Source organism: Rhopalosiphum padi, chromosome 3, assembly GCF_020882245.1.
Source record: "Rhopalosiphum padi isolate XX-2018 chromosome 3, ASM2088224v1, whole genome shotgun sequence".
Classification (NCBI taxonomy): Eukaryota; Metazoa; Arthropoda; class Insecta; order Hemiptera; family Aphididae; genus Rhopalosiphum; species Rhopalosiphum padi.
Window position 1 is genome coordinate 20,771,855 of NC_083599.1, and position 17,964 is coordinate 20,789,818.

Genomic DNA, 17,964 nt, shown 5'->3' on the forward strand with positions numbered 1-17,964 from the left:
AAGGTAGTATAATATGAAAATGGTTTAGTAATAGTTTTTACTATTACAAATTTTTAGAATATTAGCTAATAAAAATAAAAATAATAAAAATTTTAGTAATTAACACTATACATAATTATTAGTTACTACTTATGTATAAAACTTATATTTATAATATATACTTTATGTATATAATAGTAGAAAGTGTCCATGTTCTGCAAAATACGTTTTTACCCGACCGTATAAAGTATCCGCGTTCTGCAATGAACCTTTTTACCAGACCGTACAAAGTGTGTACACTTTCTGTGAATTTTTTTTTAAGGTAATATAAATTAAATTTCGATGGATAAACAATAGAGTTCGCCCGTATGGCATGTCGTTCGTATAGTTTCAGTTCACAGTTGAAATGTTAATCTACACTTCTCATCCGGGGAGCCCGGGGAGGCAATGTTCACTTAACATTTAACAATGATAATATTCATTTACTTATTTATTTTTAAATATACGGACGGTAAGTTCTATTAAAATATGATGGTGTATAGTGCAATTAAAAATTAATTTTGAACGAATGTTTCTTGTAGGTATTTAGAATTTAAATTTTAGATTTTTTTAAATATAAATCTTCTAGGGTGGGGTAGGGGGAAAAACATTCGAAGGACACGAGTTCGACGCTGCTATAGAAGATGAATTTGTTGCTTTTTTAGTTACCAATAGAAAATAAATAAATATGAAACACAGTTTTTAATTTTTTAAACATATTAAGGTTTTACCGTTTTATTCTATATCTAGAATATAATGGCATACAAATAGGTAATGAATAAAAATGTATTATATTTCTTACTTATGAATAATTTTTTATTTTATTTCTTTAATAATAATTTTTATTGTTTGATCTAAACTATGTTGGGTTTTTCCATTACTCAATTTAAATTTTTTTGATTTGATAGCATAACCTGTTTTACACCCAGGCATTTTTTCGGCATTGTTAAATTATTTTTTTTTTTTCACAACTGATGAATATATAAACAAGCTTTCAAACTTTAATATTGTTTAAAATCATCAAAGTTGTGGTAAGTTATCTTATCTACACCGTGACATGAATCATGATCTAGTCCAGAGGTAGGCATTAAGCGGCCCGCGGTCCATGTCCGGCCCGCGGAAGGGAAATAACTGGACCGCAAAAAATTTTCTTAATTTTCCGTTCGTTAAAGCAATGTCGGTTTTGGTTGTATTTTTTTAGTCAGGCAACTTATGTATCACTCCCTTTCCCATCATAACAAAAATTTTACTAATATTGAAATCGATTTCATTGGGCGCTGAGATAATAATAACGGTTTATGATTATCTGTGTTGTTGAACGTGCCGTAGTCACGGGCCGAGTCGGGCGATCTATTTTTATGATTTATTTGAAAATTACGATAGCGTCCATCGTTACCGCTATTTATTAGCTCAAGAAAATAAATGTCATTTTCTCATTAAACTTAAGTATACAATTTTGTTATTATTAGTATGAATGTATAATTACTTTATAAATAATTAAATATTAAATACTTTGTCTTAAAATGTGTTTTTAATAAAAAAATAAATACATTAATGATAAAATTAAGTTTAAGTTTTTTATGGCCCACGAAATTTTTTTTATTAAATTTCTGGACCGCCATATAAATTAATTGCCGACCCTTGATCTAGTCATTCAATTGCTTTGTAACTAATTTTATTACTGGTATTTACAAATAAATAAACTAATATAAGAAAATTGTATTTTTTATTTATTTAAATTAATGTTCAATAATAGCATTTATACCTATTTAACATAATATGACTGATATAATAATATTAGCTTGGTTTATATCTATAAAATAATATAGTTTTTATATTTTTACCTATTTTATGTTCATATTATAAACAATATATTTACATTTAAATACATTTTTAAATATTTAATAATACATTTTCGTATAACAACTTAAAATAAAATAGGCCTCCGGGCGAATAGTGGTGTACTCTGTTGGGACATTTCCGAATTCCTGGTTTGCCGTACATATTGGCATCCATTTTTTATATTGTAAGATAGGGAAGTGGTATCACCTTAGTTTCTCTACATCGTGGTTCAGTCGGTTATTAGGATTACCGTACGGCCCCAGTGTGTACCAGGTACACACTGTACCTTGTACTAATAGTCGTCGGACATCTTATATGCTGCGCCAAGCCACGGTTAGGTTAGATAATTTCTTGGTATAAGGTAAGGTACGAACGCCATTCATAACCTGTAAACCATCATTATCGTGAATCGTGTACCGTGGTCTCACATTTTTGTGCTCTGCAGCGTCGTGTAGAAGTAAGTACCAAAGGATAAAATATAAACTTGAATTCAGAATTCATAAGCACACCGCCGGCCCTGCAGAACAAAGTACGCATTACGAAATTTGTATTGGCGAGCACGGGCATACATTTTAACCGGTAGTACAAAAACACTTGGTCATCAGTGGCATCCGCTTGCCGGCAACAATATACGCTAACAGGTGTTTAATCATCGACAACAAGGTTTGCAGCGCAATAACTATTACAGAAACCGAGACAGTCATTGCGAACTCAATCAAGGCCGAAAACGACAATATGGGTGATTTCCATCAAATACTCACTAGTTTGCTGAGTGCTGACAACCATGTGCGACAGACCGCCGAGGTAAATTAATATTTTTCACTGTAAGTCGATTACGGAATGGGTAGCCGTTTGTTCCTCATTACCTTAAGGGTGGTGGTAGTTGTTAGAGTCTCTCATTTGTCTCCAATGCTTAGTGTATTATCCGTCTATCATTGGATTTATTCATTGAATAGGTATAATGTGTGCGTTCGAAAAATGTTATTTCTCTTGAACTTTGTAATGTTTTCACTGATTGTCTGTTTAAGTCTGAGTATTAATATTGTGAATACTAGTCAACTACTTGTTGATTTTGATTTAATTTGTGCTAACAACTGAAATTATATACATCTACTTTAATCTTCTCACGGATTTCTTAAATGTAACTTTTGTTAACAGGTATTATAAATTTGTTCGTTGTTATGATTTAGTATTATTATTATTATTTTTTTATTTCAATTTTTATTCAATAATAATATTGAATTTTATTCAATAAAGATGTTCGTGGGATTGCTAATGACGGTTGAGCGACTTATTAAAAAGTAATTTATAAGAAGTTATGTATTAAACATTTATACAACTACCTTATGTAACATGTATGAGATGTGTAGTATAATTTCTATAGTTTGTTTTTTTAAATATCTATATTATGTCCAGTCTTAACAACTATTTGACCAGATTTGGTAACAATTGTCAATTTTTGTCGGTTAAATACACATCTGTGAATGTTATTCAAAAACATAGTAAGGATGTTAATAATGTTAGAGAACTATTTAGTATATATAGCAATGTTTTTAAAGCATAATATATTATAAACATTATATATATATAATATTATATAATTACAAATAAATATAATACAAAAATTAATAGAATCATGGTTCATCAGTAACCACTTAATTTGTATTAAAATAATAAATAATATTTTGATTAAACAATGGTAAAGAACATTTTAAAATATATAATACAATTATTTAATACAATACATATGTATATAAAAAAGAAATTATAACAAATATGACTTAATTGTGTATATTATACAATCTTGTATATATCATAAAAAAAACTATTAATTTAATAAAATATAAGTAATACAATAAAGTTAACATTAATATTATACAATATAATAATGTAATAGTTAAAGCATAACGTTCTAGCATAACAAGACATATAGACATTTAACAAATCAGAAATCAAAAATAATTTATTAAAATATATTAAAATATTAAATTATGACATAGAGTCATTACAACAGCTTTTTCACTTGTCATAAGTACAAAAAAACATTTATATTTGATATCATCAACACTAATACGTATCAAATCAGATGACTGGGACTTAATATCGACTATAACAGAGCCAATCATATGTGATTCTAATGGAACATCAAAAAAATTGAAAGATTTAAAAGTCAATACATTTAAAAAAATATTTTCACTTACATTTAAAAATGTTTTTGACGATTGCAATTTCATTAGTAATTAACATTATATAATTATTTTTAGAAACTTGAGTAGAAATAATATAGTTTGTACTCCTAAGTTTTATAGTTAGAAAAAAAGTAAATTCATGATTTGTATATTATGAAATTATGGTATCTACTATATTCATTACTTAATAAATGAGTTTCATCAAAATTTGAGTTCCTATTCATTGTCATTATAAAAAATATTAATTTTTTCTTGAATCCTATTAGCAGCAATTTGCAAAGAAAAATGCAAGTATGAAATACTTTTTTTTATAATTCTCAAGTAATTTTCATATTTAAAAGCGCTAAAATTATCTAGACATCCGTGTCTTAATATAAAATGGCAAATGAATCAAACTATGAATATTGTGAGTGATAAAATGCGCCCCATGATGAGTAATAAACTCCGTCACAAAATCAATTAGTAAATTAAATGTTACTTCATTTTTAGCTATACATAAAACTGGTGTTACCAAAATTTTTATGGCACAATGCAATTTATGAAGTGTAAATAAAATATTTTTCTTAGTCTTCCTTTTAGTACGATTGGCCCAGATTATAACAAAAAAGTTCTAAATTTGGTTAACTTCCAATATTCTATATCATTTAAAGATCTCGGAAGCCTAACAAATTCTGGTGGGACATATTGTTTTAAAATTTTAAATTGTTTAACTCTTCATCTGCATAATCACATTTTTCTTTGGGGATTCTCACCGATTGCTTACCTCGCACTTATACTATATCAATTTGTAAAATATGCTTTAAAGGAGAATTGCCTTTATGATATTCGTCATCATTTCTAGTTCTAAAACTACTATCAGTACGCAACAAGGCATTCACACCCAAGAATGACATTCTATGATCTTTATATTCTCCCTCTATTGTGCATGTATTACACCCTACACGAGAATTATAGCGTTTTACGTTAAGTAAAAACGCTTTGGTGGGAGAATCGCAAATGAATTGCTTAATACATAAACATAGTACCTTATTATCAACATTAATTCCATCCTTTACCAATTCTTTAGCTTCATTAATAAAAAAATTTAAAAAGTCATCTATAGACTCTGGTTATTTAAGTGTACTAATATATAAACCAACAGCTTAAACTAATTTAGATAGAAAAGGTACATTTATTATTGAACAAAGTATTGGCCAAAATTGTTGTTTAGAACTGTGTGCTAATGGTAACCCATCAATATTAAAACTTAAACATATTTCATCGACGTTTTTCAAACACTAAGCATAAAACTTTAATAAAATAGATAACATTTTTTTAAAATCTAAATGAATATAAGTTCCAGGATTTATAGTAATTATGTTATGGGTTCTAAGAGTATTCATCAATGTACGTACATATTTTGGAAAATCCAACCCCTCAGACCTCAAAATCTTCAATAAACTATTAACACTAGTTTTTGTAACGGTATTATCAAAAACCCATTGCTGAAGTTTTTCTTTAACAGAAGGATTATTGTTACAAGAAATATTATCATTTTGTCCCAATGAATTAGATATATGAAGTTGTAATTCTAAACTTTCTATTTGTAATGCATTAGGTGGATTATAATTTTTACACATTTTAGATGTGGAGATTTCATTTTAACAACTGAGGGTTTCAATATTATTAACAGTTATATCAGAATTTGAACAAGTTGATGATACACTTACCAGCTCTTTTGCTTGAGTATTGTCTGTGGTAACATTCAACAGCAAACGTTTAAAATTCCGAAGAGACATATTTTTCAATTGATTTGCGTTATTGACGTGGTCTATAACAAAAATATTATAAATTAGGAAACAATAAAACTAACTAACAATGCACTTTTCATGAACAAAAAGTATCATATCAATGTTTAGACCATGAAAATTGTTAAGAATAAGTTAATATTTACTTGGAAATATAATTTTCATATATATATTGCTACCAGTAGCAATATAGTTTTACTAAAAATTATTTATTTGTCTAATAATATATTTAACAGTGATAATGAGTGAATGTCAGTTGTCTTATATAATGACAACCCTAAATTTATTTATTAATTTATATTTTTTTCGAAACACCCAAAAATATTTTTTACATTACACATTGGGGTATGTTGCTTTAATAAGATTAACATTACCTGTAGTATTTTCTTTTTTTAATCGCTGAGTCCCATGCCTGAACCAATCTTTTACATAAACTTCAAATATATTTTCGTCATTTTGATATAGTTCATGTGAAATTTCTAAAAAATAATGCAAACGTTTATGTAGTAATGTAACAAATTAACTAGTATACTTACTTTTCATAATTTTTATAATTTGATGGTCGACAAGGCGATAATTATTTTTTTGTCCTGTCCATGAACAAAGTGTGGCCAATTTATTGGAAAATAATTTTTGAAGTACACAAAATATTTTGTGCCAGAGCAACCAATAGATTTAATTAAATAAATCTGAAATAAAAATATATACAATAGAGTTGTAATATATGTATAATATAAAAAAACTATTGACATTTTATTACCAATTTAGTCAAGTTTTCATCGTTAGTTTTTAAATATGCATCAATATGTATAAGAGACTCTAAATCGTTCAAAGGAAATAATTCCAAAAAAATGTAATCTAATGTAGATGGTTTTACATTTGAAATGAGGTTTATTTTAATATAGTGGATGCTATTATAGCGTCCAACTTTTTATTAATTCAAGTAAAATAAATATTTATTGTGTGAAGTATTTGATTCATTTTATTTTTAAGAAGTTCAGAATCAAAACTGACCAACTACAAAAAAAAAAAAACAATATTTATTTTTTGGGTGTTAAAAAAAATTTAAATGGTATACAAATTTAATTTAATAATTTACTATCAACTAAGGGAAATAAATATATTGTGTTTTATATTTAAAAAATGTACTAAAGAAAAATAAATTATGATTATAGCAGTAATAAAATTAAATTAATATGCTTGAAGAATAATTCAAAAATGTTTCAATAAATTTAAATACAAAAATACTTAATTTTACTTACAGGATACTGCTTTAAAGTCATTTTTGTAGTATTTTTAGTGCATTTTTTATTTTGTTATATGGTTCAGAAGTTGATTGTTTTCTTTTAATACTTAAAGGTTTGTCATCACTACTGGAACCTAAAGAATTAAAATAATATCAAAAACAGTTAAATATATATTGAATTAGGCATAAGCAGTACCTAATATAATAATAAATAGCTTTAATATTGCTTTATAAACACTAGCTATTAGGTAATTAATATTATTTATAGTATTTCTAAAATTAATTTTAAATATTGTCAAGTTTAATATAAATTGTATATTTAAAACAAACTATAATTATAGTCTTCATTTAGGGCTGCTTTTTTGTGTTCAGTGTCAGAATCACTCTGTGACTCACCACCTGATGATATAAATAATTTTATTTCCTCCGCAGCAGCTGCTTCATACGAATCTAAATAAAGTAGATAATTTAAAATAGAAAAAATTAATTTATAATTAACAATTATTATTATGGTAATATTTTGCTAATTTTATAACTTACCAAATGATTTTATTCAGTGGTGTATTGCTAAAAATATTTGTGGGTATACTTCTATGCCTTCTAAATCTTAGGTGTCAATGATATATCTATAACATTGAATCCAAAAAAATTTTTTCTTGCTTCGCTCCAATTCACAATCTTTATTCTAATTATCAGTACCAGCCACTTTGACCAAAGATAAACTTAAAAAAATAGTACAGTCTAAGAAATTAGAATGGTTACTAACTACCAATAACTTAGTGATTAGTGTACTAATCATGATTGCTAGGGCCCGGAACTTGATGCATTTGCATCTTTTTTTCTAACGATTACATTTGACGCTCGTCTTTACAGAAATTTAATTCATCAAATATAGAATTTAATAGTACAGTTTTTATTTTATATTTTTAGGGAATTTTATGCTTTAAGGTCATTTTTGTAGTATTTTTAGTGCATTTTATTCATTTTATAAATTCTAACAGGTATACGGGGCCATACAGCCGTATACCCGCGTATCGTTGTTTATTTAGAGAGTATACGCTAAACAAAAAAATTGAGAAGTAAGTATACGCCGTATACCCCCAATACACCACTGCTTCTATTAGTTTAACTGGATGGGTGGTCTAATTAAATGTGAAGCTGATAAACCTTAATATACTAATAAATTCATCCAATAAATTATGATAATAATGTTAGGTAAGTACCAAATATAAATTGTTACCGATAGAAATATATATATTTATTGCCTAACCTTAATACCTAACACTAAATAAAGTAAGAGTATTTAGAGTACCTATATTATATAATATTATACTATAGTGTATTACCTTTGTTTGACTGTTAATTTGATCCATTATTGTGTGAAATGACGTGATAACACATAATATACACATGTACTTCAATTTTGGTGTCGAAAATGCAAACTGCAGTCGGATAATGCAGAGTACTCTTCAGTGTTTGTAGCAGCACGGTTGCAAACGAGAAAAAGAAACAGTGTTGAGGTGTATGCCGTACGCGCGTAGTACAAAGTGAGTTAAGGTATAAGGCTAACTATTGCGTCTCGCAGTCGCGAAAATGCAAACTACTGCGATATACTTAAACTATAAAAAAGGCAAAATTATAAAAGTCTGTACGATGTAGCAGCACGGTCGCACACGACTACGAGACAAATACTGACTAGACAATAATACTTAATAGACGATAGTATTATTTAATATTTAATAATAATATAGACGTGGCGAGTGTGAAACTGTGAATATGTTATATAAATATATCGATATCGAACAATCGAACTGACAATGTGTATAACGCGCGAAGTCTCGATTACCATATCGCTGACGCGGCTCTATGCCGGTTGCCGCGGTGGTTTTTCCTGGCAATACCTATAAATATTATATATTATTATATCACTATTATACATCTACTACGATTAAACATAATGTTAAACTATTTCAAATTAGGATAATAATTGAAATAATTGAATATTTGTTTACCTATTAAAACCTCTTTAGAACGTCTTAAAAAAAATGTTTGTTAGATATTATCTTTTTATGTTCAATCTATGATATTATCAATTGAAATTATAACCAACAATAAAATTATTAACATCCATATAATAATTATCTACATACAACATTCCCAGTACAATTTCTAATTTTAAGAAACATCAAATAGTTGTTAATTTTGAGATCACTTAAAAATGTTTGTGGTGAACGTTAATTGTATATTATATAGATGTTCTTTTTTAAAAGTTAACATCAATATTTCTTTAACATCCTATTCATATCAAATAGTTGTTTTAATGTTTTACAAATATGTACTATTTAAGGATATCAGTACGATGTTTTGGTTAATGTATGGGGTACAGTGGTTTGTACTTGTTTAAAATTTTTTTTTTTTGTAATAGTTAAATAATTTTCATTAAAATATTTCCTCTGAATTAAATGAATCCAATAAACTTGGTTTCGGTTTATTTAAATTATTCTATATGAACTATATACTTAAATATATAATACTTTTCTCAGATAACTATTAAGACCTATTAGGTTATATGGATGATAAATATTTAAAACTGTAATTGCTTTTTTATTTTATAAATAAATCTAAATTATAAAATTTTTTTTTTCTTTTTAGGAAACGTATCAAGCGTTACCTTTAGGAAAAAAAGTATCATATTTATTCAATGTTGTACAAAATCAAGCCGGTAATATAGATGAAAAACAAATGGCAGCTGTAATGTTACATAGACTTATGGCCAATGAATTCATGGATTTTTATTCTCATGTTAGTTCTTTTTTTACTTAAATGTATGAATTTATTTGTTTTTTTAACTAAGTTTTAATTTTAGTTGTCACCTGAAAATCAGAAACAGTTTAAAAACAATTTGTTATTAACTGTAAATAACGAAAAAAATGACATAATACGTAGACGCATGTGTGATGTTGCTTCCGAGGTAGCTAGAAATCAGCTGGACGATGAAGGTAATAACAACTGGCCAGAATTTTTGAATTTCCTGTTTCAATGTGCTAATTTTCCTTCAAATGATATGAAAGATTCTGCGCTTAGAATTTTCATGTGAGTAAAGCATTTTTGATACTTTAATTAAAATTTGTCTTTTACTCATTTTTTTTCATATATTAGAAATGTACCTGGCGTTTTTGGTAATCAACAATCCAATTATTTGGTTGTGATAAAACAAATGTTTCAACAATCATTAAATGTACCTGATTCAAATGTAAGTCTTAACAGCTATAGTTGTATATAAATTTCACTTATTCATTTTTTATTTTTTTTATAGATACAAGTACAAACTGTGAAAGCTATTTGTGCTTTCATATTACACCATGACAAACTTCAAGAAATTCAAGAACAATTAACTGATTTATTACCAAACATGATGAGAGTAAGGCTTTATAAAAAATTGAATAAAATAAAAAACTACTGTATTTTTTTTTTTATAGATAATAAATGAAAGCTTAATAGCTGAAGAAGATGATTCTTTGATTAAACTATTGGTTAATTTAGCTGGAAATGCACCAATTTTTTTAAAATCTCAGTTGTCAGATATTGTAGAAATGTGTTTGAGGGTAATTTAATTATTTTACGTAAATATTGTTCAGAGTTATATTATTAATATTTTTAGTATCTTGGAAACAAAGAGGCAAGTAAATCATACCGTCAGATGTGCCTTGAAGTAATTGTTACATTAGCTGAAACAGCTCCAACAATGATGCGTAAAGAATCATCTAAGTACATCATACAGTTAACTGGACAAGTATTGGAACTTATGGCTAATGTGGAAGATGATGATGATTGGAGTACTCAAGATGATCCAGATGAAATTGACCAAGAAAGGTATTACTATTTTAATTGGAAATTCATTCCATATCGTGCATTTTAATATTTCAAAGTATCTAATGTGTTTGTGTATTATTTGTTTTAAGTATGAGTGTTATAGCTGAATATGCACTGGACAGACTAGCTTGTAGACTTGGTGGTAAAATAATGTTGTCACATATAATAAGTAATGTCTCATCAATGTTAGACAATCCAAGTTGGAAAGATAGGTAAAAAATATAATTTGGATATATTTTATTTCTTTGTATTTATCCAATCATTTATATATTTTAGATATGCTGCATTGATGGCAATATCAGCTATGGGTGGAGGTTTTCATAAAGAAATGTTGCATATACTCCCAGAAATTTTGGATAGAATTTTAACTTTATTAAAAGATTCAGTAATTAATTTAATGTTACAACTTACAATTCAAAACAATGTTATCACTAATGTTATCATTATTTGTTTAGCATCCTAGAGTAAGATATTCAATGTGCAATGTAATAGTACAGATGGGAGCAGATTTTTCTCCCAAGTTTCAAAAAAAATTCCATGAAAAAATTGTGCCTGCTATATTACTGTTACTTGAAGATAATTTGAATCCTAGAGTACAAGCACATGCAGGTAAATTATATTGTTAATAAATTATAATCTACTTAAATTAAAATATTACTTAATATTTTCAACATAATTATTAATTGTAGTTATCTAATAGACAAAAAAATATACAAAATTAGTAAAAATTATTCTAAAAAAAAATATAATTTAACACAAGGAAAAACTCTTAATGTATTTAATTTTTGGAATTAAGTTATCATAGATTTATGACTTCATTCATCAAAAATATTTATATTTGTGTATTGGGAGGAAAAATGAAATAATAATAATAACTGTATGATGTTGAAATATTATAATTTATAAACCTAATTTATTATTTTAATTTTCATATTCCTTGTTTCGATTATAAATATTTTTATTCATATAGATTAGTTAATTATAGGTGTTTTAAATTTAGATATATTAGTTATTTCTATTATTAGATGTGTAATTATTTTTAATATAATAAATTAATAATATTGAATTTTTTAAATTATTTTTAGGAGCTGCTCTTTTAAACTTTAGTAAAGATTGCCCAAAAAAAATACTTTTATCTTACATGGATCTGATTATGGTAAAGCTTGAAAATATATTGCAAGCCCGTATTGCTGATCTTGTGAAAGGTGGTGGTAGACTTATAGTATTAGAGCAAATGGTAACCACTATCGCATGTGTAGCTAACACATGCGAAGGAGATTTTGTTAAATTTTATGACCATCTTATGCCATTCTTAAAAGAAATCATTCGTAATGCTGTTGCCCCTGAATTAAAGTTATTGAGAGGCAAAACAATAGAATGTATTAGCTTGATAGGTTTGGCTGTTGGACAAGAGAAAGTAAGTTAATTAATAATTATAACATTTATTTTATTGAAATCTATAAAATTGTGTTCTATGTAGTTTTTGGCGGATGCTAGTGTTATAATGGATTTAATGCTGGCAACACATAACAAATATGAGAAACTCTCAGAATATGATCCACAAACTTCATACTTAATAATTTCATCATGGACTCGAATATGTAAAGTGATGGGTATGTGTTATTTAATCAACTGTGTTTTAGTTACTAATAAAGAACAATTTAATAGGTCAACAATTTGAACAGTATCTTCCTTTGGTGATTGGTCCAGTAATGGCTGCGGCTTCATTAAAACCTGAAGTTGTATATTTGAATAATGATGACAAGAGTAATATGACTGACAAAAGCGAATGGCAGTTTGTACCCTTATGGGAACAGCAAAACTTTGGTATTAAGACTTCAAGCCTAGAAGATAAGGCATCAGCCTGTGAAATGCTTGTATGTTATGCACGAGAATTGAAAATTGGTTTTGCACCCTATGCAGAAGATGTTGTTAAACTTATGGTGCCTTTATTGAAATTTTATTTCCATGATAATGTTCGAATTGCTGCAGCTCAAAGCATGCCTAATCTTTTGAAGTGTGCAGAAATAAGAGGTATGTTAAGAAATTAATTCCCGAGCTACTATACACTAACTTTTTTCTATTTGTCTCATATCAACAATAAAGTGATCCTTTGTTATTGTCTTTTCTAGAACAACTAAAAGGATAAATATTTTTAATTTCTTCCTTTAAATAATAAACAATAATGTTATAAAATCAACTGTTGGATTGTAATTGTCAAATTTTAATTTTATATAAAAGACTAAAAAAAAAAACAAATTATTTGGTAGCCTAGTAAGAAGTATATTAGTTTATTTATAGTATCTATTTAGCCAGTGGTTCTTAACCTTTTATGACATGTGATCCACTTAAACATTTTCTGTAACCATAATTCTCCGTTTTATTTAATTAAAAAAATATAATTTTTAATATTATTAATGTACTTTCCAAAAATGTATTTACATATTTATTTTTAATATAATATTTTTTATGAATGGGTGATTGGATAACTCCTTTTATATTTATACATTATGTTTTTATAAAAGATGAAAGAATAAATTTGAGAACATGTTTTATAATTATTTAGTTAAAGAGGACAAAGTAGTGCAGGGGGTCATCAATTAATATTTTTGAAAGGCCACATTAAGGATCTGAAAATTTTTCGCAGGTCATTAAAATTCTAAGTACATATTTTTAACACATAATAGGACAATAGGTATTTTAAAATTGGATGTAATGAAAACAATATTATTTTTATTTATGATTTGCTATTGCTTATAAAGTTATAAATATTAAGAACAAAATTAATATTAGTATATTACAAATATTTGAAAAAACTTAAAATAAAAATTAATTTCAAATACAATAAAATAGACAGCTATTTAGTGAGAAAAATGACTAATATAACAACTGTTGTCGGTAAAAGCCAATAATATATAACAAAAATAATAATTTACAACAATATCACATATAATGTTGTCGTAATATGTGTTGTTTATTCTTTGTCTGTGGACTGCTATTTGGTGTATAGTGTATAATATTTAAGTAAATTGTCCTGTTTTAAAATTTAAAGATTTGTTAATATATGTATTAGTATTAAGTTAATGTGTTTCATCATCTTTATAATTTATTGTTTACAAATTATCTTGTTTGTAACAGGACCAGAATATTTGCAACATATGTGGGGTTATATTTTACCTGAACTTTTGCAAGCTTTTATTAAATTTGAACCTGATCCAGATGTTAGTGCTGAGATGTATGATGCATTAAGAAAAGTAAATAACTTAAAATAATTATTATAGTTTAATCTATTTTGATTGTTATATTTATTTTTTTAATGTAATTTTAAGTGCATAGAATTATTGGGAACAGGATGTTTATCGGACAAATGGATAAAAGATATATTGTATACTTTAGAAACAAATTTGAATTCTCACTTTGAAAGGGAAGCTCAACATTTTAAAAGACGCAAAGATGATGATTATGATGAGGTATGTATTTATGAGATTTTTCTGTTCATTTATTATTGTAAGCGTTTAATGTAAACTGTATATTATTAGGTTGAAGAGGAAAGACTAGCTTTGGAAGATTGTGATGATGTGTACAGTTTCACCAAATTAACTGAGATTTTGCATGTTTTTTTTGTCACTTTTAAAACAGACTTCTTTCAGTATTTTGATCTTATTGTACATCAATTTGCTAAACTATTGGTAAGAATTTACTGTGTTAATTTATTTCATATTTTAACTTTAAAAATCATATTTATAGGATTCTGATAAAAGTGCATTTGATCATAAGTGGGGTCTTTGTATCTTTAATGACCTTATTGAATTTTGTGGACCTGGTTGCGCTAAATATCAAGAATATTTCTTACGGCCTATGATTGAATATGTTATGGATATTAACAGTGACGTTCGTCTGGCAGCTATTTATGGCTGTGGAGTGTTAGGCATGTGTGGAGGGCCTAGTTTTGCGAGTGTGTGTGCTGAGATCATGCCATTCCTTCTACAAGTGATCAACAATAGTGAAGCCCGATCAGCTGAAAACATGAGGGCGACTGAAAATGCCGTATCAGCCATTGCCAAAATATTAGAATATAACAATTCAGCTGTTAATGTTAATGAAATATTACCTCTCTGGTAAAACAAAAACAATAGTTCGATCATTTTGTTTAAAATAATATCAATATAATTTTTTAGGCTATGCAACTTACCAATTTGTGAAGATACTGATGAAGCTCCATTTGTATATGGTTACTTATGTAAGCTCATTGAAAATCAGCATCCTTTGGTATTAGGACAAAACAATTCTAATATCCCTAGTTTAATAAGGATTATTGCTGAAGCATTTTTGCAAGATGCAATTGACAGGTCACATATTGTTGCCCAGCGAATGATTATGATTGTTAATGGAATACAGGTAATTATAGTATTTTATTTTAACTTGATATAATATAAAATGTATACATATATAATTATAACAGACTTTTATATACATTTTTTTTTATTACTGATTTTATTAAATTCCTTAATGTTATTTTTCCAAAAAGTCGTAGATTCTTATATTATTGTTTTTATTATATTGAACAATTAAAAAAGAACTTAAAAAAGCTTACTAATTAATTATTTAAGTTCTAAAAATATAAACTTATTTAATTTAGAACATACAAAAGTAGGGGTTTTCTAAAAAGTAAGGTTACACAATTTAAAAATACATACATTTTTATCAAATTTATAGATAAAAATAAACTTGTACCACATGTTTTAGTTAGCTCAAATAAAGTTATTTTTATAAACTAAATATTTAAGAATTTTACAATTTCAAGACTCTTTGGTTTTGATTCAAGGAAAACTTATAGTTTTAAGAAAATTTATTATAAGTGTTGTTATAAGTATTCGAATTGAGCACCCTGATGAGAAAGTTCTTTTTCCACTACTAGAACGAATGCAAAATATGCAATATAAAATCAAAACATTATTGTGACCTATAGAACCTACACTAAGATTGCCATTTTCTCTCTGACAATGATAATATTTTTTTGGAGTTTATTGAAATGAAGATATGTTCTGGCGGATTTTCTCCATTTTCTTAGGCGAGGGTCATAGGGGGTCTTGAAAAATAATATGTAAAAATTATATATTATAATATGTATTATTATAAATTGTATAATATTATATAAGCATCTGGGGGGAGGATCCAGATCCCCCATGGACACTCCCCCACCCACCCATAATCCGTCACTGGTTCTGTAACTGATTGAGAAACTGATGAAAGTTTAAAAACGCAAGAACCTCATGTTCTTTGTATTGGAAATTGTCATTCACCCCCCTTATAGACTAGATTTTTTACACAGTGATCAACATTTTTTAATGAGCTCAAGAAGTATTTAGGTGAATAACATTTAACAAACAATTAGGTGAAAGAGACCGTTAATAAGTGACTAAAGGATGTGGGTACGCGAGTTCTTCAACACTGGTGACAAATATATCTAGTGCCAAATGTGCCATGGCAACAAAAATGTATCATTTTAAAAAGAAATTATTTGAAAAAATAACTATATGCCTGTGGTACTATTTGAATATTTCATGAAAATATATGTTCTTCTTAATTAAAAAAAAATAAATCTTATCTCACACCTTTTGGATGATTCTCATACATAAAATATTAATCAATTAACCACAGTAATTGTGAAAATATAAAAATAGATAAAATATTAAATTACAATAACTAACTAAAATTGTATGGGAATATGTTGTGATGCCTTATGATATAATGATATTATAATATTTATAAATCATGTTTATTGTTATTTATTAATACAAGTTTTGTGTAAATATTTAATTTTAATTAATTATTTTGTTATTTAAAATATGATTTTAGGCAAACCAAGAGGTATTTAATGCATGTTTAGCTGTATTGAATCCAGAACATATGAAGATGTTACAGAGTCTTCTAATGACTAATAATTGATTTTGACATTTACCCGTTAATGTTTTATTTTTGTAACAATATGAATTTTTACTATAACCCCGCTTCTATTATTTTTAATTTATGTCATCCACTTGTTATTTTTTGTTATATAGTTGCAAAATTAAACTATTTCGAAGATATATTACAAATATTTGAAATTTTAATACTCTTAAAAATTGAAATTAAATTAATGTTATAAACTTATTATTGAATGATTTAAATTGATAATTGATGTACTACAACTTTTTTAATATACATTTTTTTTTTTTAAATCTTATTTTATATTTTTAGATATCATTGATGATAATTTTTACTCATAATTTTATTTTATAATGTCAAATAATATTTACTGTATTTAAGATTTAACTATCAATTACTATTTATAACTACTAATTTCATATTGTATTTTACCGTATTAGAAAACATAAGTGTACGCTAAGTTATAATTTTTCCTTCAGATTTAGTAACATGTTACATTATTGTTTTCATCAAAATGTCTATTTATGATAGAAAATACCTTGTAGCAACTGATATTGTATGCTTCTTTTTATGAGTACATTATTATATAGACAACTCTATTGTAATTTTATTTTGCAGAAATAAAAACATTACTATATACATTACATAACTTATAACTTACAGTCTAATTTATTTATGCAATGTTGAAGTATTTAAACATGTGAGTTATGAAAAGAAAAAAATCAGTTTTTAAGATTAAAGTGGATGTTTTCTTACTTTATTAATGATTACTATGATTGAATCAAATTGCATATTATTATTATTATAGAATTATTAATTGTTTTCAAAATATGTTATTAACAATATTATGTTTTAGGAGAAACATGTTAGAAATGTGACCCACCTGCAATATTAATGAATTTCCATTACCAAATTTTGGTATTCAATGCAGTGTTGATAATATCAACGAATTTACAATTGTTTAATGAATAATATGTGGAATGTATTTAAATGAAAAATTATGACCATGTTCTATAAATAGACTACTAAAGATTAAATCGGTGTTTTCTGAACGTATTCCAGTAACCTGAGTATGATACTT

General features: G+C 26.4%; 1 protein-coding gene across 1 annotated transcript; it reads left to right on the forward strand.

Annotated features, from left to right (window-relative positions):
- Positions 1–879: 879 nt before the first annotated feature.
- LOC132924891 (importin-5-like) lies at positions 880–17,057 on the forward strand. The gene is made up of 20 exons (XM_060989331.1): positions 880–886; positions 2,444–2,664; positions 9,735–9,884; positions 9,949–10,175; positions 10,242–10,335; positions 10,399–10,503; positions 10,562–10,687; positions 10,744–10,955; positions 11,045–11,167; positions 11,232–11,340; positions 11,411–11,564; positions 12,041–12,372; positions 12,436–12,568; positions 12,624–12,989; positions 14,094–14,209; positions 14,285–14,425; positions 14,495–14,644; positions 14,703–15,073; positions 15,134–15,353; positions 16,815–17,057. Exons 1-20 carry the CDS (start codon positions 880–882, stop codon positions 16,902–16,904), a joined length of 3,447 nt encoding a protein of 1,148 aa, XP_060845314.1. The 3' UTR covers positions 16,905–17,057.
- The last annotated feature ends 907 nt before the right edge of the window (positions 17,058–17,964 follow it).